The sequence below is a fragment of the Netta rufina genome (assembly GCF_964035555.1).
Source record: "Netta rufina genome assembly, chromosome: 9".
Classification (NCBI taxonomy): domain Eukaryota; kingdom Metazoa; phylum Chordata; class Aves; order Anseriformes; family Anatidae; genus Netta; species Netta rufina.
The window spans coordinates 12,724,787-12,751,679 of NC_140132.1; the positions used below are offsets into that span (position 1 = coordinate 12,724,787).

At 42.3% G+C, this 26,893-nt stretch overlaps 1 protein-coding gene across 3 annotated transcripts in view; it reads right to left on the reverse strand.

Annotated features, from left to right (window-relative positions):
* The window catches only part of ARHGEF4 (Rho guanine nucleotide exchange factor 4), a gene marked incomplete at both ends in the record, with an annotated part of 108,660 nt that overhangs the window by 21,546 nt on the left and 60,221 nt on the right, over positions 1-26,893 (reverse strand). For all 3 annotated transcript variants that reach the window (XM_084292002.1, XM_084292001.1, XM_084292003.1), the window contains one exon: positions 13,680-13,819. In XM_084292002.1, coding sequence (XP_084148128.1) covers positions 13,680-13,819 — 140 coding nt within the window. The remainder of the gene's footprint in view (positions 1-13,679; positions 13,820-26,893) is intronic.

Here is a 26,893-nt window from a genome sequence, read left to right on the forward strand (position 1 = left end):
GAACCTCAGGTACGTCCTCCTGGCTGGCAGATGGTTGTGCTCAGCCCAGCACAGCTTACACGTGTTGAGCCAAACACTGGAATCGACCTACCTAGCTCTCCAGAGCTATGCACGTGCGTGCAGACCCTGTGAATTACTGCAGTTCTCATTCTTTTAATCAGATGGTTTGCACTGTTCCAAGATACGGAGCAGGTGAGACAGCAATAACTGACAGCTCAAACACACTGCAGGGCTGCCATGATGCTGAGGCCTCTTGCTCCCACTGCTGCTTACAGCAAAATGCTCGGCACCTGCAGGAGGGGTGAGAGCTTCTGCATGCTCAGACGCTTTCAGAGCTGGCTCAAACCTTGTGTGCGATTCTGCCCTCCCAAGGAGCTGCCAAAAGCTTTCTCCATTGCTCTTATGAACCTAAAGTCACACCTAGGTTCCCCATCAATCATTTGAATACCAAGCTACGTTTTCACATCTACACAGAACCTGTTCTTTCCAATAAACAATCTTGTGTCCACCTTATGCCATAAAGTTCTGATTCAAACTAAGGCCACTGAAAAAGGTGAGAGGGTATATAAAACAGGTTTGTTTGAAAGCCAGTAGGTTCATTCTTTGGTTTGAAATGGTAACTTCAGAAAACAACAACACACAGTGGATGCTTGCAGTGGCTGTTTATGACAAGGTCTAGCTACTAGAATTAATAGTCAAGTTTTTAATAGTTTATAAAGTGCATGAGATTCCCAGAGAATCACAGAGCTGGGGCCTGCTGCTCCATGCTCAGCACTATGGGAGGCTCTTCTTTCTCAGCAAGAAGCATGTTCCATACTCAGATGAAACAAAAAAGAGCTCAGCAAGTATACATCTAATTTCTTTGTGTGCTAAAGCAATGTGGATTGTACAACACCAACATAATTATACACAATCACATAAGTGGTACAGAGAACATCACTCGCGAGATGACAGAGGACATCACCACCCAGCCCTTCTCACCCTCACACCAGACTGCAGGAGCCATAAACATTCAGCTTTGAAAGCACTGCAGGAACTTCAACCATTAGTGCAAGAAAATGTACTGCCCTCATGAAAGCTGGGCTTTAACTGCAGATTTCCTAACAGACAAAATGAAGGATCCTGCCAAATCTTAAGGGCTTGAATATTTTTCAGTCTCCAGCAGAAAAGTGAGCAGTGTTAATGAGAGTGGGGCACTGTAGGCTCTTCTCCAATCTGTCTTCCCCCAGGAATCGTTTCCGCTGTTGCCACCAAGTAGAGGGTTGCTTCACTGAGATGCCAATGTCCAAGCCTGGAAGTGCTGTGATGTAGAGGACTGCTGATAAAACGTCACCAAGGCGAACAGGCCTGGAGCAGGCATGCTGCTTTGCTGCCCTGCTCTCCTAACAGCTCTACAGGAATGCTCCTTGAGTGGTTTCCCTGCTGTGCATGGCTGCTGCTGGCCAGCAAGAAACATGAGGCCTGCAAGCAGTGTCCTGTGCCGGGGTTCTGCCAGCCATTTTAATACACGTACACATAGCAGACAAGCACTGAGATGTAACAGAGGAAACAGGATAAAAGCCAACAAAATACTCCTTCCACACTGCTGCAATTTATTCAGCCCGAATTCCTGATGCACTCTAACGATCAATCACTTTGGCTAATTGAACATTACTCAGACACCACCGCACAGCACAACGTTCACAGCCCTCACGATGACAACAGCCGAGCAGCAGAGGCATTACAGGGTTCAGCGTTTTGCAGCGGGTGCATACATGGAGCAGGTCCTTGTGTGAAGGCTCGTTATAGCACAACTGTCCCTCTGCAAACAAAGCAGCAGCACGCTGGGCTCCTCCGGGGCTGAGAAGTGCAACGGATAGGGATGGTATTGTCATCGTTAGCAATCGAGGCCGATTAATGCCACGGACAGCAGTTACGACTAAGCAGGGTGGCTCTGTTAGCTCTTTCCCTCTCAGGTTTAACGGTGAGATCCAAACCAGAAGGCACAGGTGATGACAGGAGGAGAGCGAGGGGAGCAGGGTGGGGAAGGGGGTTATGATTAAAAAACAAAGGAGAGATACTCTGAGACACACAGTCACCGTAACGGCAGACAGGCAGACCAGAGGCAGACAACGACATGCTGACCTGCTGATTTATCGCCCAGTCCTGGAAACCCCCAGCCACCACACCACTACCGGCAGTCCTCCTTCAGTGGAACGCCAAAAGAAACATCAGCACCACATTGACGATGATGAGGAAGAGCAGGATGACAAAGACCACGACCCGCTGGGTCTCCGGGTTCATGTTGCAGCGGAGGAAAGTGTGAAGCGCACTCCATTTGTGCCTGCTTCGCTCGGGGGCCTTTGCCATAGCTTCAGCCCCCAAAGAAAAAAAAAAAGAAAAAAAAACACAAACAGGCTTCTTTAGTGACTGCTGTACAGCCCACAGCAGGGGCACGGGTGGGGGCAGAGGGCTGGGAACAAAAGCTGTTTTGCAGCTCTCACAAGGAGAGGTCTGAATGGTCCGACACAGCCATGGCTGGTCACACACAGCACGTGTGCCGAACGCCCCCTCCCCGCGCCCTTATCTCAGGGGGACGCCCATCAGCGCATCCCCGGCTCGCCACGTCTTCGCCGAAGGAGCCGTCGCCATCACGTTAGCGGGAGGCAGGCGCTGGATTCCTTCTCGCAGGGAGCCTGAGCGAGGAGCACTGCAATCCAGGCTGCAATATGGGCTTTGCAGAGAGCGGCTCGGCTATTTGCTGGGCGCTGTCTCCAGGATACATGCGGGCCTTGGCAACGCGGCCAGCGCCAGCCCAGCGTGGGGTGCGCAAGGAGGCTCTGAAGGAGGGGCGGCAGCGGATTAGGCGGCTGCTTTTTTAAATCCTTCCACCCGCGCTGAGAATGTGCCAGCACCGGAGCCAAGTCCTGCCAGGAGGCAAATCCTGCCTGGGGTGCTCCTGGGGGATGCTGCCCATGTGACGGCACAGGGACAGGGTGAGGGTGTGCGATGAGGTGGCTCGGCCTCTGGGGGGATGACAGGCAGGAGATGCTGACCTCTGACCGGGGTCTGGGAGACACAGCTCTTGTCTGACTGCACTGCCTGCTTCCTGGCAGGATCCTGGAGCCAGGCTGTCTGAAGGACTTGGCTACCTCTGTGAGTGCCTCTGTGGGACTGAGGGACTTAAAACCCAAGTGTCTGCAACCAGAAAGCCTCCAGTCAGCTCTGCAAAGCCCTAAATGTGCTTTTGTAAGCTTCACGTTTTGCTGCTGGACTAAGTTCATCAAGCATCAAATTGCTCGGCGTAGACTCTCAGATGCCCCAGCCTAACCACAGCTCCCACCAGTGCCTGACAAGCACAAAAAGGCCCTGCTCCTGGCAAAGGGCAGGGGTGGCTCTTGCCGAGCACCCATCACCACCAGGCTCTTTGACAACTGCTGCAGCCCTTTTCGTTCCTCCAGCCAGGGAAGCGGAGCCCAGCTCGCACTCTGCCTGTGGTGACAGCACTCCTGAGAAGGGATGAGGAGGACCCAGTACACAGGACCTTCTCTGAAGGGAGGTACTTCCACATCTAGCTCTCAGGTGCTCATCCTCCCCCAGTGAAACAGTGAAGAAGCTATCTTTTGTTCAGGTGTTAGCACATCGATGTCCATAAAGTTTCTAGAAGATTTGTACAGCTCCTGCTTGTATCCTGGAACACGGCAGGTGAGAGATTTAAGAGGAAAAATGTTTCAGAGAGACAGTCTAGCTAAGTACTTTTGTTTCATTTTGTTTTCTCCATAATTGTGCTAACCTCAGCAGGGGTTATGTAGAAAGTGCTAAGCAGTCAAACAATTTCTACTGTCTCCTTAAGCTTCCGTAATATTTAAGATGTCTTCTCTCAGGCAGTGTAAAACCAAAACCAAGTCTAGAATTATTTCAGTTTGCAGGTTTCTGAAATTAAAGATCCTACAAATCTGCTCGTCTCTAGCCTAAACACAGAACAAGGGGGAATAATGCATAGGATGAATGCTTGTGCTCTCAGTACAACTTCAGGACCTACTAAGCAATACTTTCCATACAAAGCAAACTGCTGAGACCCATGGGTTGCTCCAGCTCCAAAGTATTCTTGGGCTTTCAGCCCAATACTTGGACCTTTGAACTTATCCCTGAACTTAGGCTTCAATTTAATGAAAGTTCTTCAAGCCCAGAGTTAAGTAACTGCATTGTTTAACTCTCAGGTGTCCTGCAGTCATAGACTTATTCAGGTTGGAAAGGACCTCTAGAGCATTGAGTTCAACCTTTAACCTAGTGCTGACAAGTCCACCACTAAGCCATGCTACTAAGTTCTACATCTACACATTTCTTGAAGACCTCCAGGGATGATGATCAACCACTTCCCTGAGCAGCCTATTCCAGTGCTGCACAACCTTTTCAGTCAAGAAATTTCTCCTAATATCTGAGCTAAACCTCCCCTGGTACAATCTGAGGCCATTTCCCCTCAGCTTATCACTTGGTGCTTGGGAGAAGAGCTCAATCCCCACCTCACTACAACTTCCTTTAAGGTAACTGTACAGTACAATAAGGTCTCCCCTGAGCCACCTTTTCTCCAAGCTAAACAACCCCAGCTCCCTCAGGCACCCCTCATAAGACTTGTTCTCTAGACCATTCACCAGCTTCATTGCCCTTCTTTAGGCACACTCCAGCATCTCAATGCTATTTTTCATGGCTTTTCGTGAACAGACTGAGTTTGGTTATGAGCCATGGAACAGTATTTTAGGGTGGAGGGATCTTTAGGAGGAGGTAATCATGGTGAATGGGGGAAGCATTATCACACATGCTTCTTTGAGATCTGCACAGTAACTACTATCTTATCTAATCCCTCAGTTACACTGAACAGAAATACACAAACTCCAGTGACCCACCAAGACAGGTACCAGTGAGACAAGCTGGCAGAGCTGTATTGTTGTTGCCACAAGATACTGGACAATTTCTTAAATCAGTTAAGGTGTAATTAATTCTCCAGTAAATTCCTGAAATCTTTGCAGCTCATGAACATATTTGAGCATTTGATGGTGAAAGCATAAGAAGTTTGAATATCTAAAAACACATCTTAAAGGGGAAAGTAGTTTCCTTCTTGGACACTGCTTTGAGACCTCTTGGATGGAGAAATGCAGAGGAAACTGTGATCCCAAGATGAAAATCTATGAAAAAAGATGGAAATTTATAACAAAGGGTGCATTTTCACCTGACTTTGTTGCAGCTGTCTGTAAGAAACATCCTTAGCTAAAGCTATGTTACTCTGCTTGAATGTACAGACCTAAGAGACCTCCTGCACTACACTGCCTGAGCACATCTAACATGTTTACCTCATATACACCTTGGAGCACTATACAGTTAACCTTAAGTTGCAGTCACCTTTATGACCCCCCAGTGAATAAAGCATACATAAGTGAAAACCTGTCTTAACAAGGATAGAAACTGTGGTGACACTAGCTGTGACCTGACTTTGTTTTCAGCCCCATGCAGTGAGTCCCCTTTGCAGCCTGTGCATGGGGGAGCTACTTCCACGGCAACTCAAAGCATTCACTCTGGTGGGGTAATGCCATGTGACATTTTTCTCTTGCACAAATAAAACCTTACTCCTGTTACTCACTAATCAGACAAGCTTCTGTGATAGGTGGCATCAGCGAGAGATGAAATAACTGAAGGTTTTATCTTGTGGCTTGTAGACGAGTAGGACTTAGTTTGTATAATGATCACTGAGGGTGCATATTTCAAGTGAATATTGCACAATCTTCATTGGAATCTGATTTGCAATCGTAATAATTTATTTCTAATCCTTCCTCTAAGAGCTATCCTCAGCCAGATGAGGAATGGGATCACACCAAGGGAATAATGCTACCACTCAAACCTGTGCAAATGGTGAGCACACAGCAGCCCAAAGGCCTGATGACACAAAGCCACGCTGCAGTCACAGAGTTAGTGACTAAGACTTCAGAAAGTAAATTATTCAGGAATTATTTGTCCAGGACTGACCTGTTGCTTTGCTTGTAAGTTGAGCAAACAGGGCTTAAGCTTTTAAAGGCTGTTTTAGGTTTCAGTTTTACGAGGCCAGGAGTGTACAGACAAACCTTTTTGACATTTGCCTGTCAAATGAAGTGGTTCAGTATCATCACAGCTGAACTGAAAGGCACATGTAAATACATGTAAATGTGAAAAATTAAGTACAATAAAGCACAGGTGCTCCAGCAGACCAGACAAATAAATAAATGAGGAGGAGACAAACAGTGAAGTTACATCCTGTGCACTGGGACAACACACGTCTCACACTGAGGCCTCCCACAGGCCAGTGCAGCCTGGACCAGTCCCGCTGTCAGCACCTTTCTCCTCACTCACAAGAAAGCTGGCTTGGAAAGCAAGGCTCCAAGTGGTAAGCTAAGAACCATGCACGTCAAATGCATTTTTCAAAAAGAAAACAACAAAACAAAAACAGGTTTTGAGTGGATGTTCAATGCACAAATTTCTCCTTGAAATTCCCAATTGGATATAATTTGTCTGAAAGCATCAGAACAAGTACAGCTTCTTAAACCGCACATGTTCATATATGCCTAAAATGGAAAGCAATCTCTTAAAAGTCCACAATTTGCTCTCAGTTTTACAGGGTGTAATGCTGTAAGGCCCCCACTGTGTTATTAGAGCAGTTACTCACACTGCACGTTCTTCTAGATACTGCTGCAAGGTTTAAGCCCACACATTTTTTATAGCCAGTACCTCCCTAGACTCTTTACTCATGCAATACTGCCTAATGCAGCAGAAGAGCGTCCCCTAAAGCATAAGTCTTGAAGGGCTGTTCACCAAGAGCCTGCCCCATCAAAGAAATAAACAGTCTAACATGTCGCTTGATAGCGTCCTCAGAAGCAAACTTGGTAAGTGGCTTTTAAGATGATTAACAAAGTGGAGATGCAAAACTGATAACCCCAATGCTGCTATTCAACAGTAAGTAAACAAGGTGTCCCTCTGCTCTACTAGCAACGTGCCTAGTTAGGACAGGAATGTGAAGAAACAAGATGTTCAGTTCATCCCGGATAGTGCAAGCAACCTGCTTTCGTTTGACAAAGCCTGTGGAGATGAAGACCTGCCGGCAACAGTTGATGATGGTGAAATAGCCAGAAGCAAGATCCTCTCTCTAAAGGTTATAGATAAAGTCAGCTGGAAGCAGCACTGAAAAATAAGGCCCCCCCACCATCTTTCTAGGTTACTTTTCTCTACAGCTGCATGTGCCCCTCAAACCAAAACCTCCAGAGAACCTGCACTTGACATCCAGCAGCTGTAAAGCAGCACAGCCCTACTACTGTCCACTAAGGCCCTGATTACTCTCTCTGTGCAAGTCTGAGCCACATGGATGTGTGCCAGCCAGTCCCACACTGCTGGAGACAGAGGCCATTATGTTTGCCTGCCTCTGGAACGTGCGTGTTCGAGTGTGGGAGTAGTGGGGTTAGCGCACGTGACATTGACTCATTCTGCTGCAAGGAGCAGGCGTAGGACTGACCTGCACGGCTCTGCCAGGACGCGATGAGGGCACCGAGCAAGGGCTGGCCCCTGGTGCCCCAGAGGGATGGGAAGTCTTTTCATGAACCTCAGGAAAAGCGGGGTTGGTGCTTCAGGAATTTGGTTCTCACTGACTTTTCTTCCCTCAACAGCTCCCACAGTTTTGCTGCTGTTATCAAAGCAGTAAAATAAAGCTGCAAAGAATATGCCAATGCCTTCACTGCATTAATGCATGGCTGAAGTTGCTGCTAAATCTGTCCCCAACTCAGTGAGGGTAGGACAAGACACAGGACAGGGCTGTAGCTGAAGGAAAACATCTTTTGAGGGATTAACAGTGCTCTCTTAAGGGCCAGAGGAGTCAGGAGGGACTTTAATTTTCCACCACACAGTTCAAATGTGTTCTGTAGATTATGGGGAAAAAAAAGAAAGGGTTGCAGAGATGAGCTGCTCTAAGTCAGGATTTGGAGAGGGAAGAACAAAAGTAATTTTTCTAATGTCAAAGCCATGCTGAGAGGAACCTGAGGAACAAGTGTGTTATAAAACCAGTTTGTTGCAGATACACTCGCTCCTCTCTGCAGAAGCTTAAACCTGGAATAACCTCTCCACTAAGCTTTACCCAGCATTCCTGCTCTGTCACATTCCTCCTTTATCCCCTTCTCCCAGCAAATCTTTGTACTCTGATCCACTTTGTTATTGTGCTGTTATCCATTGCAGGTGTTTCTTGAACCAGCTGAGTGTTAGACAACTGAGGGGTAGACAACCCAAACTATTTTTAAAATACAGACATTGGCAGAAATAATTGGAAGTACAAGATTTTTCAAAAGAGACTTTGCACACCATCATGCTACAAATTCAAGTAGTAATAAGATGCAATTTAATTTATGGTCCATCTCTGAGGTCAAATTTTAAAACAGGTGCAAATATTACCTTGCTTCTAAGACACGCCCCACTGCAGAACAGCAGTGGAGAGTTAGGTACCAAACCAAGGGCCCCTGAAAGCCAAAGAGGGAGCTCCCAAGGACAGCTAGTGAGAGACCAAGGACAGAGCAAGTTCCTATGTTGTATCAGACAGGGCAGGTTTCAAAGCAAGGCTCCCACTTTACACGTGAATTGTGAAACTGCTCATCTTCACCCACCCACAGGTTTACCATTGGCTGTCCTTTCACAGGGCCTGAGTGATCAGGTCCTGTAGGCAACGCTGGTTGAAGGATGGCAGATTAGAAAGCCTGCCATTAGGCACAAGTGAAAGCCCTGAGCAGGCAGGGACCACCAGGACCTCAGACAGTTAGTGCTGCTTGCCACACTATCTCAACTGCAGCAGAACAAGGATTTGAAAATCTCAGTGGCGCCAAGGTAGATGGCTCTTGTGCTAGGAGCGACAGGGACGAAGCCAAGGCTTTCTACAAATGTGAGCTTTAGCCCCACAGGACACCATGCAACTGGGATGCATTGAAAGAGCTCTTTGTAATGGGATGCCAAAGCACTGGGAGTTGGTTGGAGCCTTCACCATAAGGGGGAAACACATCTTGTTATTAACATCAGCAATCATGCTATATGTGTGATCAGGCAGAGTTCTAGGTACCCAAGAATACACCAAATACAACACAGGCAGAGTTGGAGATGATTTGGCACAAGTAACTTCAGGAGTTAAAGTGTTCGATCATTTCTTCTCCAAAGGGAAAACTGTTTGTGGAGCCAGGCCTGTCCCTCCACCCCAGTAACTACGAATGCTTCTACTGCCAGGAAACAGACATTACTGGGAGTCCCCTCATATTCACTGCTATCATTAACAAGCGTTAACAGAAGCTGTTAGTCTTTGCAATTTAACAGCTGGCAGGACAGACATAAGAACACCAAAGCCATCATACTGCCTCCAGTTATTTCCAGTTGTCAACCTTGGTTGCAGAAATATGCAAGACACAGGAACAGGAATTAAACCCTCAGAAGAAAAAAAGGAGGTGGGTATTTATTAACTGGTTTCTGTTTGCCCTAGTATCAGTTGGGAGAGCAATATACTCACATTACGATAAAAAAGTTATAATAAATCTTCTCTCCCAGATTACACTGGTATGTTACGTATTCCTTCCATACAATCAGTGATTCTGTCTGGAAATCTGTTATGACCAAAAGGAAAGAAAAAAGGGATGACAAGACTTTGCTGCTATATTTTTTTTTTCTGTCTTGCAATTTGTCCTTTTATGGTGCACAAGAAGTTTTAATTAATTGGAATGTAGATAACATCAAAAATGCCATGAAGGCTGTTATTCATGTTTGAAAAAGTTGAAATTTTTGTTCTGATTTCATCCGCATTAACATTTGTTTAATATTTTTTAAAAATATTTATTTATTTAAAGTGGATTCCCTTACAGTTTACATGTCTGACTTGTTTATGGTTCGATGTGCCTGGATGAGCACTGGGTGACAGTAAAAGAACAAATTCCCAGTGAGTGATCAGAGTTCAGCATAAAAATAATGCTTTAGAGACTCAGCCACAGTTGTACACTGCTCAGTAACACAAGAAAGGGAGGACTGTTGCAGTATCTGTTGCCTTTGGTTAATGGTAGATATATTGTTTACACCACTTCCTAAACATCTTTCTGTATGAATTACTTTGTTAAATCAGAAACATGTATGACAAATTAGCTTAATTGCACCCTGTCAACAAGCACTGGTAAAACACAAACATCTGTAACACATTACAATATTCTCATTTTAAAACATAAGGCAATGATGCTATACGTCTTAGATAAAATCCTCTATCGTTGAATTCAGTGAATCCCTGCATTTCCTCAGGAACAAGACTTCACATACCAAATTCCAAGCGTATCAAATGTAGAGCCATAATAGATAAGGAAAATATAGGGAGAGTCATGCTACTCTTTTCCAAACATTTACTGCTTTGCTTTCATAAGATGTGGACAATACCAGTCATCCAGGGCTCTAAGAGGCTGAACACTCCACCCATGTTGAATTGTGACAGCATTTTTCCCAAATCACAGAGCCATGAGGAACCCTTCATACAGCAGTAGGGCAGAACAAGCACTTTGTACATATCAGAAGCTTTCAAGCAAACACACCTAACTTACTTGCACAGGCCACCATAAGCAGCAATTTTCCTCATTATCACAATCCTCGCTCAAGAGCTCTGCAGGCAGGCTTTTATATACTTAATTAATTAACCAATTTCTCTACTTCAGTCCACATGTACCATGTTTCACGCAGCTTGAAGTTATGTCTGTCCTATACATAGTACATACATAGTATTTTCGTACACGAAGGACGAAGCCACAATACATTTAGGAGCATACATTTTCTCTTGCCATGTTTTACCAAATTATACTGTGGAAGTAAAAGAATGCAAGGGTAGGGTCTTTACCTAGAATAACCACAAAGTAAATGCCACCAAAATCAACCTAAACACAAAAATCTCTTTTCACAAACATCAGGACTGCATTTGAAAGAACGTCAAACCGATGCCCCCAGAAAATTACTTCCCCTGTCTTTTTTCATCCTAAGCCCTTATTACTACTTTTTGACTGATTTTTCTTGGCTCTGACACACACTCCTGCTGATCTTCTTAGGTGGGCACAACTTCCCCAACTTTCTTTTATCCCTCTAGCCTTCCTGCCAATAAATTATTCTACATCTATGAAAGGTTTCTTTTATTTTTCTTCCTCCCCTCTCCCCCCCCCCAACCATTTTCTTCTGATCCAAACTGAGCTACAGCTCAGTGTTTTTTTTTTTTTTTTATAATTATTTTTATTGTTCTTCAATGAAACATTTGGACTGCCAAATGCCTTAAAAATGTATTTCAGACTTCTCTGTTTATTTGAAAGCTGCTTCTTCCAAGAAGACTAAGAATAATACAGTTACCATAGTTTCCTTATCCATGACCAATAAAATGCAGTTTGGAATAAAATAAAGCAAGGACGACTACTGAGAAGATTTACTAAACAACTGAATGTTGATAGCTTTGCATTGGATCAATCCTAGCATTACTACTGAAAATATTCAGGACTAATCAATCCCCAGATTCTGGACTAGTAATGAAGCTGAAGGCTTATGCCTTTCTGATTACCAGCTATATGAGATATTTCAGTTCCAACACTTAAGATGTCTCTTCATGTAAAATCTGTACCTCACAGATTTAGTATCTCACCCCAGTGAGATTTCATATGTCTCTGTACTCTTTTGTTCCAGGAAGCGATTGTGTAGGAAGCACTTTACTAATGCTCAGTGAAGGTAAGAGAGAGATTAATTACCCGTAGAAACCCATTGACAAAGTAAATAACGTACTGCCTGTTCTTACAGTTTTGTTGGCCCCTGAACAGGCAAGTTTCTAGGAAAAACGCCAAAAACAAGCTTTTTTCTTCCAGTCAACTGGCCAACAAAATCTACATATGCTTCAAAGACTATACAAATTATACCAGCCTTGGACTCATCCATTTGCTTTCCTGATCAGAAGTTATATGATGGAACTTTACTCAAATAAAGTGATTTGATTTTTTTTTTTTTTTTTTTTAAGAAAAGCAACTGTCCTCAAGAACAGTGAATGATGAAAGAGAAAAACATGTCTGATGGATATTAACACCCACTGCCAAGTTATTTTTTTTCCTGATTTTAAAGAGCTGTGAAGATTTCATTTAAATATACAGATATTTATAAAAAGGAAGAGAATATGTAACTATAAAATAATGAAACAAAAAATCCAGTGTTTTTTCTGTTTGATAAGCCACAATAATAAGAACTGTCAAGTCAAGCACCTGCATGGGAGGAAAGCAGAATTCTCCTCCCATGCTCTCAGTGCACACTATGGGATTGACTTGTATGGTGCCTGGGCCTCTCACAATAGCACACCAGGTAAATGTGAAAGAATGCAACTCAGCACCTGCAATACAGTCCCTTTTAGTGCAAAACACTGAACAGGAAATGAAGAAAAAATTACTTAAGCTAAATCTCTTGTGTCGCATCTTATGGCTAGCTATTTTGGTGTTCCACTGTTTTCTGGCCAGTAACAAGAGCTGAAACAGTTGAGGTTAAATCAAAACCTCTAACCATGGTTTGATAACCCCTTCATGTAAACAATAGGGAAAGAAAATACAGCAAATCTCTTCCTTACCCCAAACAATCAAGGCTATAGTCATGAATTCTGAGTACAAGAGGCAGGAAAACTGCTCAAAGAACATTTGAAGCTGTTGTTTTTAAGGAAAGACTGTTATCCTCACCATGCAGTTTACTTATAGCTTTTATAGACCCCAAAAGCACCATCACTGTGTATATCTGAGATAGAGGCATAGAGTCTCAGTCAACATAATTTCAGTTATAGATTAGCCACAGGAAAATATATGCATTTTTATCCTTGCCTTCTCATCTTGTGAAGGTATCAGAGTATAGGGAATATTACGGAATATAGAAAGGCGTGTGTACATGAGTGTAAGAGATCACTCATATGGTGAACATGCTTCACTCCTCCAATGGAAAAGCTAATCCGTTCATGCCACTGAAAAAGCAATGTGTGTAGCGGCACCAGTTCTAATGCATTAGGCAAAGCCATTATATTTTTACAGGAATGTCTAAATCCTATTAATTATTGCTCATATTATGTTGAGAAGTACATTTTTAAATTGCTTATCTCAAGTTAATCAGTGCAAGAGCTATAAAACAAAATAGCTAAAAGCTATTAAAAAGGTATGTCTTTCACATCCCCAGAGTTAACCTAACATGAAGGAGCAGTGAAGACCAAGCCTACATTAAACTTTGTACCCTTCTCACCTACTAAGAAGTGCATAGGCTGTTTTTTTGTTGTTATTTTAAATAAGCGTCATGTTTATGCCTTCAATACACTACATTTCAAGTTTTTTTTTTGCCAGCCTTGACCAGGTTGCTCATTAATGGTTTTAAGCTTCCTGTCCAAAACCATGCAAAAGCAGAGTTAACTGTGGCTCTGCATCCCGTTACATCGTTGTTCTCCACTCCTCAGGAGGGCTTTGTGGAAAGCCCAGACCCTGTCATTACTCAGTTACAAGTGGTACCCTCAGTAAGTGACATCTGAAGCCACATCTATCCTCTGCCATTATCAGTTTGGTCCCAGACCTCTCTTACAGTTCAAAGCAAGAATTGACATCTTTCCTCATCCTGCCAAAAAACAGCCAGCATTACATGAGTGATACCTCATTGATGGCAAGCTGCTCTCCACCTCCCCCAGCGTGGCCATAGCGGTGGTTGGAGCTCCGGAAGTCCTCGTACAGGTCCTCCTCACTTCCCACATCGTCCGTCAGAGCTGTCTTATCCAGTGCCCCATCAGCAATCACTGCAACAAGAAAAAGAGCAAATCTGTATAGACTACAAGATCATAAGGGTTGCATCACTTATATGAGCTCGGTGGGAGTGAGTGGTGTGATAGTAGTATAGAGGAGAAAAAGACAAGGAAGCTATATATGCACAAGGCAGAGAACGCAAATACAATCTTAACATTGCTATGTTGACAGAAAAAATGACAAGGTAACAGGTTCATGTCTGCCAAACCAAATGCTGAGGATTATAATTTATCAAAATCCTTACAGACCAAGGAAATTCTCAGCCATTCACCTTCCTCTTTTTGCACCCACTCCATTTGGGAACCTTTTTTGTTGCCTAGAAGGGTGTTTGCTACTCAAGTATCCATTATTACCATAGGAGGGCCATTCTGCTCAGGATAACACTGAGTAAGCTGCAGATAATTGAAGTTCAGCAGCCTGCAGTGTGAATAACAAGTCTTAAGACATAAGCATAAGCCTAAGAAATAAAAAAAATGGCATTTATACTTGCTATACATAGAAGAAAATAGCTGTTCCTCTCTTTCATAGGTAGGAACCTTTTTCTAAGGTCTCCTCAAGGCATTAGCAAATATACTTCCCCGTATATGTGAGTATACAAGTTGATGACTTATTAATTATCCCCTATCTTTCTAGGCTACTGAGTTCTCAAAATCTGTGAAAAAATGCCAATGATTAAAGAAGACGTTTGCCGACATATTCATCTGGATTAGCAACTGATAGAAAAACAGTTTCCATGACAAAGAGGTGGGCTTCACAGAAGATTTCTGCGCATGAAATAAGTAGCTAACACAAAGGCATCAAAATGTTTCAAGGAACAACAGCTGATGTAATTAATTTTAACTTAATGGACTCAACATGGCTGTACTACTGAGACCGAATGAAGTGAAAATACAGATATTGATACCATTACTCATGGTGACGTTCTCACTGTCAAAAGGTATACATGAATTCTGAGTACCAAAATTTTTGTGGAACAGGTGAAATAACTTTTAGCTTGATCTCATACAACTTGATAGGAGAAGCATGGGTCAAAGTGGACATCAGGAAGAGGTTCTTCACCAAGAGGTTGGTTGCACACTGGAACAGGCTCCCCAGGGATGTAGTCACTGCACCAAGCCTGTCTGAATTTAAAAAGCATTTGGACTGTGCACTTAGTCACATGGTCTAAACTTTTGGGCAGACTTGTGATGTGCCAGGAGTTGGACTTGATAATCCTTATGGGTCCCTTCCAACTCAGGATATTCTATGAAGTGTGTTTTTTTGTTTGTTTCCTCATTTCATTCCATAATGTGGAAAGTGTACGCTATGAGCCTATTTATGACAAGAGGGGGAAAATAAAAGTGACTAAAGTTTCATTAGGTTATTACCTGAAAGGTAATATTAGGTTATTACCTGAAAGCAAAGCTTCCGAGTAATACAAAATAAATTGCCATAGAGGTTACAGCAAGACCTACAAACATTATACTCATCAATGGTTTCATTACACATGATGTTTTTTTAAGCCTGCATCAAGAATATGTCCAATGACAAGGTGAGGTGTAAATTCACTGTAGCATCAATCAGTTCAGTACAGTTACTCAACATCAAAATGACTGGTTTATGAGGTACTTAATTACACCCCTCCAACTAAATACCTGATTGTTTATGCTCTGAATTCAATAAATACAACACAAAGACACATTCATCATCTAAACCTGGGATCCCATTCAGTTTTGATAGAAGTTCAGGACGTGGAGATGAACGTGAACTTATGATTAGAGCAGAATTTTCTGTGGAAGTGTAACTCTCCAACCATTCAAAATTAAGTGACATTGGACTAAAAGAAAAAATAATCAAGTATTCTCATAGCTTTGCTCTGACACATCATTTTACTATACAGAAGTTTTCTACTGAATACATGCCAGTAGTATACACAGCATAAAAACAGTGCTGGGGCAGAGTCCACTACATCTAAGACTCAAAAACCAATTGGTATGCCACAGATATCACTTTATGCAGAGTTACCATGGTTTGCAGTTTAAAAAAAAAAAAAAAAAAAAAAAGTGCATTAAGTGTCAATTTTTGTTCATACATAGCCTGGAAAATATTTATCTAATTGTGATGAACAACTTTCAGTGCATTTGTACAATAACAAAAACAAATTAGAAATGTTTTTCAAGAACATTTTTTAAGGAAAGGGTTAGTAGTCACTTAATTCAAACCTTCTTTGCATTCATCTGATCTCATTCTTTTCCCTTATTTCATGCATGGTTTCATTGCTTTTGCATCTTCTGCTATTTTTCACTGCTAAGAGTAATTTTCAGTTTGAAAAATGCTCTCTGACATCTTTAAAGCTTCTGTGTGTCCCCACCCCCATTTTCCTGTTTGTTCTCTGAATCTGTGCTTAGATGAAAAAGCAAAAGCTCCAGGGAGATATTTATCTGTATTACTTAAAATGCTCTATACCTCTGCTAAGTGCTGTGAAAGCTGTGTTTGCTTTTACTAAAGACTTGTTTTTCTTCTCCGAAATTACCAAGTTCATCATTTTTCCACAGTCTCAAACTGTTATTGCATTTTGGATCACTTTTCTGAGGGGAAGAAGTTTTTAAGAAGTCCTCACGAACATATTCCACCAAAAATGCAGTTCATGATCATGTAGTTCATTTTTTAAGGTCAAATGGCCCAAGGTAGCTGTTTCATGTTTTCCGCAAAATGACTGATGATCCAGGGAAGAGAGAATGAAGGATAAAAACTTGCTCTGAAGCATCTTACAGGAGAGACACGATTACAAACAAAACAGTAGTCTCAACTGGTGACCCAATGCACTAGAAATCCATCAGGGAAGTAGGAGAAGGAAGGCTTTCAATGTCAGTAATCACTCCACAAGCACAGCGTAAACTAGGTCAAGAAGAAAAGAAGCAAGCACTGTACAAAAATCTTTAAAGACAAGTTAGCAGAGATTGAAGAAGCAGTCTATCAGCTTCTCAACTGCACAGTGTGAGTTGGACAGGCAAGTATTAAGCTGCACAGTAGTTGGTCTGGATGCCCTGTTTCCCCTCCCCACCAAACGCTCATCTCCATTTAACACAGAAATCCACTGATACAGTCACAGTCGGCCGCTCTGTGACTTTCTGAAACCACTAATCTGACCTGTCCCTGGCAATCAGGCAGCAAGAGAACAACATTGCTCTTTCTAATGCCAAGCCTCCAAAATACATCCAGTTAACTCAAGTAGATTCTTCCATATTTTATACGGCTGTCGTGCTAGATTTTGTTAAATACAGCAACAAATCCCATACACGGGGACACAGGGATCATCAGCAACATTAGTATAACAGCCTTCTGTGCAAGTATTAAAACTCTGCTTCCTACTGCTGTTAGCCTGAGACCAAGCTCCGAATTTATGGTATGGTAGCACAAAAGCAGATGGATAATGTTGGCAATACTGGCTGACAAAAAATGCTGCACAAACCGTTCTTATGCATCTGAATAGAGAATCAGTAGTCTGTCAGTAGCCTGGCTCCACAAGGACTCATCTTGAAGATATGGAGCAGCAAGAATTATACAAAATATGTCCCTGAGAACAGCACAGGCAGTCTGCGTTCCAGTGCCCAAGAAGACAGCACCAAGACAGGCTATGTTTGGGGATGATTAAGAAAACAAAAAGGAGCAGTTCTATAAAAATAAAATGAAGCTTAATCAAAGTTGAGGAATAAGGTATAATGTTCACCCTCACACCTTCCTACAGGTTTCGGGCTGCAAGCATAAGAAGTCAGCAGTGGGCAGGAGTCCAGGCAAGGCACTGCTTGTGCTTCCACAAGCAGTAAGTGCAAGTAACTCCAAGAGGTGCTTCTACACAGCTACAGAGCTCTCCGTCACACCAGAAAGCCACTGAAGCTGTTCTCAGCTCCAGGGTTTCACATGGAAGGACCCCCTGTGCCCACAGTGGGAAACAGACATTTCCTGTGATGGCCACAGCACAAGCCACAGATGCACAGCTTAGATAGTGGCCAGACGGCTGCATCTTGCTTATAGGTAAATTATTACAGACCCTGGATAGTCTGAATCACCTCCTCCTACCCAGGGCAGTTGCCTGTATGTAGTGTTTTCTCTTGGGAGCCACCACACAGCCTGTCTGATGCTGGAGAAAACTGGGCCACACTGGGACAGCCTTGACCTACATACGGAAGATGGCAGGGAGCAAAAAAAAGAGCAAAGCCTTGTATTGTTCATCTAAGCAGAAGAAGTTGGGATTTGATATCTACTGAAGGGCACAGAATGAAGAAGAAGAGCCATAGTCCAGAGTCTTAACTCAAGGTGACATCGTTCATCACGTCCAAGCTTCTCCCCAATCTCAAAGGACCTGCTTTATACATTCTACATGGCATGAATTAGTGAATGCAACTTGTTGATAATTGGATAAAAACAAACAAACAAACAAAACCCTAACACCACCAAAAAAGATTCCCACCCTCACTGGAGAAAGACAGAACTCATTTCTGGAGCAGTTTCCTCAGAGCAGCTGGGCACTGCCACCCCAGACCTCACACAGCCTGGTAGCAGAGACCTCTAAGACATGGGGACGTGAGTCTCACCCCACTGGAGAGAAGCTCCTGCCACGTGCCTGTGTCAGAAGCCAGGGACCTTGTACTGATGGAAAATGGACCACAGGCAGCCTCCCCAAAACTGTCTTTATGCAGTCTCCAGCTTTTAGGGGGTAAGGCTGAGATAGGAATCAATGATTACAGACAGCTTTAAAAACCAACAGCCTCCATAGTTTATTAAAAGCACATTATGTTAATGACAAAGGGAACAAATTCTGTGTATTGGAAACACCTCTCATCAAGTGTGCTTTTCCAGTATCACATCCACACACTTAATAGGTCTCTATGTAGCATTTACATTTAAAATAATTCACTGATATATCAGTAGGAGCCTGATTTACACTCGCAGAGCAAATTAATTCAGAGCTAACAACATCATTCCCTCTGCCTCACTGAGCAGAGATTGCTGTGGTTATATGCAGTGCCCACAGGAAACTGCATTGCAGCTGCTGAAGGGGGTGGTTCAAGATATTTAAGATGCTAACCAAACAAAAGAGCTGTGTGGGGTGAGGAAACCAAACCCCAAACCCACTGCCCAGATCAAGACAGCCCTTCCACCCTCCTCTCTGCCCACTCTGAATCACTGCACACTGGTCTCTCTTTGAAACAGCTGCCACTGTGGTGCTGCAGCATCCACCAGCCCTATTCTGAATTACGTGCATCATTCATCAGCTGCTTGATATACCCAGGTCCCTGTGCAGCTGCCACAGTGAAATCCATCAGTGATGTCATCCCACTTCTGCCCCAACAGTGCAATTCTCCAGCTCTTTACTGTGCTGATGGACTCTCTCCTATCATTCTGTTTATGGCCGTGGGCCGGTTTAACAGGCAGAGGGAAGTCTGGTGGGGAATTAGCAACAAGGGAACAATGACCAGTTAGTATGAGCTTCATGCAGAGGAAAAACAAACAAACAAAACTGACATAAAAATTCAAGGACGTAGGCCTGCAAAGCCACGCCTTACAGAGCTAAGATCGCCTTACAGAGCTAAGATCTTTGTGATGACATTTATGAGAAGGTAATGAAACAGTTTGGTGAATCTTTGAGGGGAGAATAAAAAGGAAAAAACCAGCATGTTGAAGAGGAAGGAAAATATTTCAGTGGAGAAAGCAAGCTTCTTTCTCTCATTTTAGAGAAAAATTAACAAGGAAAAGGATTCAACATACCAAAATGAAATCAGAGTTTTGGTACAATGCCACTAGTGGAATTCCTTTTGTGAATGAAACCAGTTCCTAATTAGCTGAGGCAAAAAGCAAGTCCGCACTTGAAAACAAAAAGGACACAGTTCTTCAATGGAAAGCTGAGTGCAGGTCCTCTGTGCATCTGCTGGGTGCATCACCCAGGGTAACATTCATCAGCAATAATGCACTGAGCCACACACTCTGGTTTCAAAAGTTTTTAAACCCCAATTAGAATCTAAATGACTCGCAATGTGGCTTAAGGGAGTTCTCAACTCTCCTGGGTAGGGAAGATAATTATGGGGAAGCGAGATGTGGACTGTGAATGGCTCGGCAGCTCTGACTCCCACATTACTCCTTGCCGCACACTTGCAGCCTTGATCCGTGTTGCCTCAGCGGGCACGTGGCAGAGAGCTGCCCCGGCCCCTTGCTTGCTTGCCGAGTTGCACTGCAAATGGGAGAGATGTGGGGGAGCAGTTTAAGCAGATTTGAAGGACAGTAAAATTATGGGAAAAACAGATAGGAAGTAGCATGTATAGTCTTGGTCCAAAGTCTGTTTCTTTGTTGAAAAGCACCTTTGCTGTACTGGATACTAACAATTAATTCACTGGCTATGTTCCAGTCACAGCTACTGACGCGGAAAAAAGCAGGCATGTCCTCCTACTCTGTATATTGTTTATTTGCTGAGGCCTGATTACTCATTCATACAGACCTGTTTGCTCTTATTTTTCAGATGGATGGCTTTGGAAATGCTATTTACTTTACATCTGGACAGCGTTGAACAGGATGGGGCCAACGTTAGCTTAGTCCTTTAAGCCCTAGCAGAATCTAAACACAAAATCAATTCTAGCAATCAGAAATAGCAGATAAATCTCTTCCAGGACCCAGGCACATTCTTCGCTGCATCCTAAGCAGGATGTTCTGTTTGGAAAGTCTGTCACTGCCCCAGTAACAAGCCTTATTCATGGACATAGCTGTTATTTAAAGGAGTTAACTGGGAGGAAAAATAAGGGTAGATGAAACTAGCCATCATATTTTCAAACTTCCCTCTGTAAACGACTAAATGCTTGTGTTTCTTGTTTCTAACAGGTAACAAACATTAACATGCCAAGCATACCAAATTTTTAACTGTTGGGGCATTCAGAGCTGCTCTGGGCAGCCTGGGCTAGGGCCTCACCACCCTCCGAGTAAAGAACTTCTTCTTTAGATTTAACCAAAATCTCCCTCTTTTAGTTGAAAGCCATTACTCCTTGTCCTATCACTACAAGACCTTGTTACAAGTCCCTTCCCAGCCTTCCTGCAGCCCCCTTTAGGTACTGGCAGACTACTGTAAGGTCTTCACATTTGGGATTGCCCTGACCCAGGTGCAGGACTTTGCACCTGGCCTTGTTGAACTCCATGAGGTTCACACAGGCCCACCTCTCCATCCTGTCAAGGCCCCTCTGGATGCCATCCCTTCCCTGCAGCATGTTGACCACACCACACAGCTTGGTGTCATTTGCAAATGAATTTGACTCTGTGTAGTAGAGCATGATCAGAGCCAACTCAGATCAGCATTAACCTTGGATAAGCTTTCAATTCATCTGCAAAGGTGAATGTACTGTATCTATGTCTACATGCCTGTCCATTCTTACCCTAAGGTGTAACCAGAACTGAGGAAACCTGAGCAAGTAAGCCAGGAAATGAGTGCAATAGTTATTTACTGTGGACAACACCTACTTTAGGAAACCTAGAAAGTAAAAGCAACATCAAAGGGTGTTAATGCAGCTGAAAAGCCTGAGAAATGTGAATTTGAAAAGGCTTGGTCAATAGATTTCATCAATTTTTATTTGTTTTTAGGAGAGCATCTACTCCAGTTGTTCAAAGCCTTATAGACACAACCCAAATGTGGAAAGGTAGCAAATCAAAAGACAGAAAAGACAGTTTTCTTAAAGATTATTCTCACAGGCTACCCTACGTGACCTCAACACGTACCACTACTTCAGCGCAGTTATGTGTGGCATCGCTCTTAAAGGTCACTTCTGGGCTCTCTCATCTTTTGCTTGCACAAGTATACAAAACTCGCCTGAAGGAATATGCAAATAAACGAGCCACACTATTGTTACCAAGACTTACTGATTTTTTATAATTTCATCTGCACCAAAGCACTGGTTCAGAATTAATTGAATTCTACATCATAATCTTTTTTTTTTTTTCCCTCCTCCAGAAAAATAGAAATACTCAACTTGGACATAACCAATGCTTCTAGTCATTACCAGTCCACAAATGAGAACTTTAAACTGAAAATGCTTCCCCAAAACCACTCAGGGAGCATTATTCCTCCTACCTCTGCACCTACTCTCCAGGGACATATTGGAGCTTTATAATGCAGGTGCTGTTGTTATCTCCCAAGTCTCATGCTGCCCTTGTCTGTCTTAATTATATTGATGCAGCTGTGATGTTTGTTTCACCTCTAAAACAACTTCCTAAGACTATTTACAGTAGCATATTAGAAATTAAGCTAGCATTAGCTCTTATATTGCTTGATTTCTTGTACCTGTCACTTTGGTTAAACAAAGGAAAGAATATAAATGTGGTGTATGAAAATAAAGTTGATTTACATTTCCAAAATCTTTTATTATGTCTTTACATCCCAGTACAACCTTAGAAGACCAAGAGCTTGGAAACAAAGTCTCTACTAAAGCCAAAAAGCATAGTTTTCTTCTGTCTCCACCCAGAGTCTGGAAACAAGAATATTCCACTATACACTAAGCTTTACCCACTGGCCTGGAAAAGACCACTTCATAAGGAATGGCTACAGTCATTTTTTATGAAGAATTCTCACTAGGAAGCAAAGAAATTTACACCACAAACATCTTTCAAATGTTGCACCAACTCATGCCAACTTTGCATCTTCCTTACATTATTTTTACAACAGTCAAACTAGTAGCAGAAAAAAGAGGCATGGGTCTTTCCTAAGATGGGCTAATTTATGTGATAACTTGAATAATAAAGAATCCACTAATAGTTTAAATGCCAACATATTTGGTTAAGATAAAACTAATCAACACTAGAACCTGAAACAAGGCCCATCCCCTACAGCTAGCTGACTGATGCAATGAACAACCCAGACGCACTAAGCACATATCATTTCCAGCAAAGTCAGCACAAAGAGCCGCTGCTTGGCACTTCTGAAATGCAGGCTGTTTGTATAAGTGTCTGAAGACAGATTTCAGAAGCTAACTTCGAACACTTAAATTTGAAAAATGTGACCTTTCTTTTTTTTTTTTTTTTTTTTTTTTTTTCCCCCAGAATTCTGCATAACACCATAAATCTAGTCTTTATCTTCGTGAAGCTATCCAGGCAGACAAGTGGCTTATATCTATGACCTTGTACAACAGAAGTAATTAAAAATGAATGCCACGAGAAGACTTTGAATTGCTCTTGTGCATTTATCAAGCATAAGTCTCAAGGGGCAGTAAGACTGTTTTGTTGACACTATTTTGAATGAGCAGTCTTTATGTAACATGCAACAGATCTGGTTTCATAGTGGGGCTACAGTCTTCTCATTAAAAATATTGGCTAACGTGCTTTACCTTTAGAAAATCATTGTGTCCCTATTTAACCTGAGTTTTATCCGAGTTCTAAGAAAATCCTTGAGATCAAGCTACCAAATGTTTCCAAAGGGAAAATGGGTAATCAAGGATTTATGTTCTTCAACCACAATTGCCATGACAGCTAGGGGATCAGGCTTTTTGTATCACACAGCAGTGCACAAACAAGGGAGGCAAAACCCATGTTCTGAGTTAGCCTAATCCTTCTCTGGTGTTATTCGAAACATATCTGGGAAAGCAGCTCCAAACAAGCTACAGGAGAGATGCTGGACATGGCCAAGCATAGTTCAGTCTCTATATTCCGAGTAAACTGAGACCCAAGAGCGTCCCCACTGGAAGATAGGTGCAGAATAGGAGGGCGCTACATTAGCTCTGTCTAGGGAGACCTTAGGCATAGAGACAAGGTGGAAATTTCAAACTCACTTAGACATTAGATATTTACATTTCCATTAGAGCAAACCTCACTGCCATAGTCCAAGACTGATGGTTTTGATATCTAATACCAATATGTCACCTGTACTGGAGACCAGCCATACAAACAAATGGATGAAGAAGGCAGGAGCGCAGACACCTGGATGAGAGGACAGTGCAGTCTCTTGCCCTCATTCCATGGCTGGGACTGTTTCACACTAGCTCCAGCCACAGCCCTGCACCAGTCAGCCTGCATGGCCTCTCCTCCCCATGCCACCAGACTTACCTGCCAGTGATATGTATGGAAGTGAAACACTGCACCAAAATAATTTCAAACTAAGTGTACAGCAATATTCCTATGGGATATATTTAACAACTCAAATGTATACAGCTGTTTAACCTGTCTTTGATACTGTGCACACTATAGTAGGACCAGAGATGTCCACTGTGAAGTATTTGCACCTTGGGAATCTGAGGATGCAGAATATGGTATTTTACCACAGATCAAATATAAAGAATTAAGCTTAAAGTACCTGGTTTGTTGATTGATGCATCTCAATAAATTTTAAAATATCATGAAAGAAATGGAGATTTCACATTCAATAACTTCAAGTTTTCCAGAAAACTGTTAAGCAGGTACGTTAGGAGTGACTTCAAAACAATCAGCTCCAGGTCTAAATTACAGCTGAATACAACAGGTGCAATCTCAACCTACAGCAAGAAAACTCATCCAAGGAAGACATTATTCCTCTTGGAATACAACAAGTATTCAATTCAAAGCCATTATTAATCATCCAAAGCCATTATTAATCAGCTTCTTTAAAAGAAAAAAGCATTCTGGCAAGGTCACATTGGTCAGTGTGCCTCTAGTAGTTAAATTCATTACTTAAGATGTTTACAGTGGGCAGCAACCAAGAAATAAGAATAGCAAAACTGTTAAGATCAGCAGTTCAGCAAAACCATGAGCCTGAGATGCTAAGTGTGCATTTTGAACTATGAATTCAAAATGACACATTACCACTTACAGATCATTGGACACAACGAATATTTTGGAAGCTTTGGAGATGGATTTAAAAGCTAGCCCTCTCCCAAGCTGAAGATGATAAAATTAAGAGAAGTATGTTAACACAGGCAGCAACATAATCTCAATGCTCTCAATAAAAGATCACTGCTGATTAACAGTGACTAAACTGAACAAGGTTCCTTAAAAAGGTAAGGGAGGATGAAGTAGCTATATAAGGATAGAAAAGGCTTCATCTTACAGTCAGATGTAGTTTTACCTAAGGTACCTGTCAAAGAAAAAGGGACATTCTTCTAGAAAGAGATGGCTGAAGCAGTCAAACTAATCTTTGGAAATTTGATGTTAATTAATAACTTTGCAAAATCAAAACAGGCTGAAACAAAGACAGTGCCTTCCAGAGCAACTCTGTTCACACGTTCTAATGCAGTGGTCAACAAATGTGTAGCTCTTTATCATTATTTGAGTTTATAAAAAAACAGTAATCCTTTCACGTAACAGCAAAGATGTCAGATTTTCCTGTGATTAGCCAAAACATAAAGTGTTTAATTCCACAGTGATGTTACTGTTTTCATTTATGAAATGATTCTTATTTCGATCCCATATGTCACTAACAAGAACAGGACAATGTTTTATTTCTGTTATTAAAAGAAATAACAAAATTCAAAATGAAAACAAAACTGATGGAAAGCAGAACTAATGTACTGAAGTTGGCACACCAGTCACACGTGTTGAAGAACCAGCTGGGTAAAAGCAGTTTCTTAGAAATTCCGTTTGATAAACTCGAGCTAAACGTCTTTAATCTACTGAACAGAACTGTACATTTATGAGTTCACAACCCTTAGCTTTTCCAAAGCAGCCAGAGTAGTTATCTCATTCAGAAAGGATTAAAAAACAAACAACCAAAAAAAAAAAAAAAAAGCACACTTGCTCTAGACCGTTCCAGAAACACCTTCTAGTTCCCCAACATCTGTCTAGCTAAACTGGCCATCTGACTGAGGAGTGGGGGAGAGGAAACAAACAGCCTAGACCCCACGCCACCTAGCTTTCAAAAGGTACTAAATTTATAAAATACACCATTATCCTCAAGTGTGCTCAAGGATGCAGAGTGATTTATTACTTACATAATTATTTTGTTCTTCAGTGTCTAAAATCACTGCTTCTCATAACTAAAGCAAATGGTAAAGGAATTCTTCCAGCAACATCTTGCCAAGTGAAGTGAAATTTAAATTAACCTTATTTTCCAAAAGTCTTAAACCTGATGTATGTTCACGTAGGATGATAAATCTAAGTGTTTGGTTTCTACTTTCCCTAGCAATTTAATGAAGCTCATTTCTGTATCTTCGCAGCCTTTTTTTGTGTGTTAACATTTCTATCAGCCTGGAATGACAAAACTATGAGAACTAAAATGTACACGACATCCATCCCTTCTTCCTGCCCCTACACAGAACCAAAATGTGTCCCTTCTGCAGCCAATTAGTTCATGTATGCATATGAAAACTAAATACAAACAGTAGAAAACAGCGCATGATTTCAATATGAGGTGGTAGCAATAAAGGATTCACCCGTCCTTTGCTTGAAGTCTTATACTGCCTTGCTAGTTATGAGACTAAAACGTTTATCTTCTCCCTGAGCTGTGTTAGAAATCAAAGATAGCATGTAAGCATGGGAAAAAAAATGTTTTCAACAGATTTTTTTTTTCCAGCATGAACAATTTCAATCTAGAAGTCAGTCAAGAAGTGTCAGATTTCTTTGTTCTGAAACTGCACAGAGAGAAGCCAGCAGCAACATCCCTCCAAAGCACTTACATTCAAGCATGGATGGCCATACCCTTCCAATCGATCCTGTGCAGAGCCAGCAGAGCAGATGCTGCTACAAGTCCCATACCCTGGGCCTGTTCTTACAAATCCACCTTGGAAGTTTGCTTAGAAGTTGGTAGAACTTGATTTTAAAAGGTCTTGTCTGAATGTCAGTGTATTTCATTACAGTGTGACCCACACCACGTATTCCTCCAAGGAAGCTGTGTGCTCTCTGAGAATGGACCAGGTAGCACATACAGCATTCCCAGAACCCTCCTGCTAGAGTGGAGCTGGGAGAAGCAGGCATGGTCAGGAAGTGATTTACAAATGGGAACAGTCACTTCACTGAACTTAAACCATACCGCTGACATTAAATATCGCCACATGTCAATTGATGGCACTTTCAACATAAAACATGATCTATGTTCTTAGTTCTGGAGCGTGCACAGAAGTCTTACACTAATTAACGCTCAGGTTTGCCTTCCC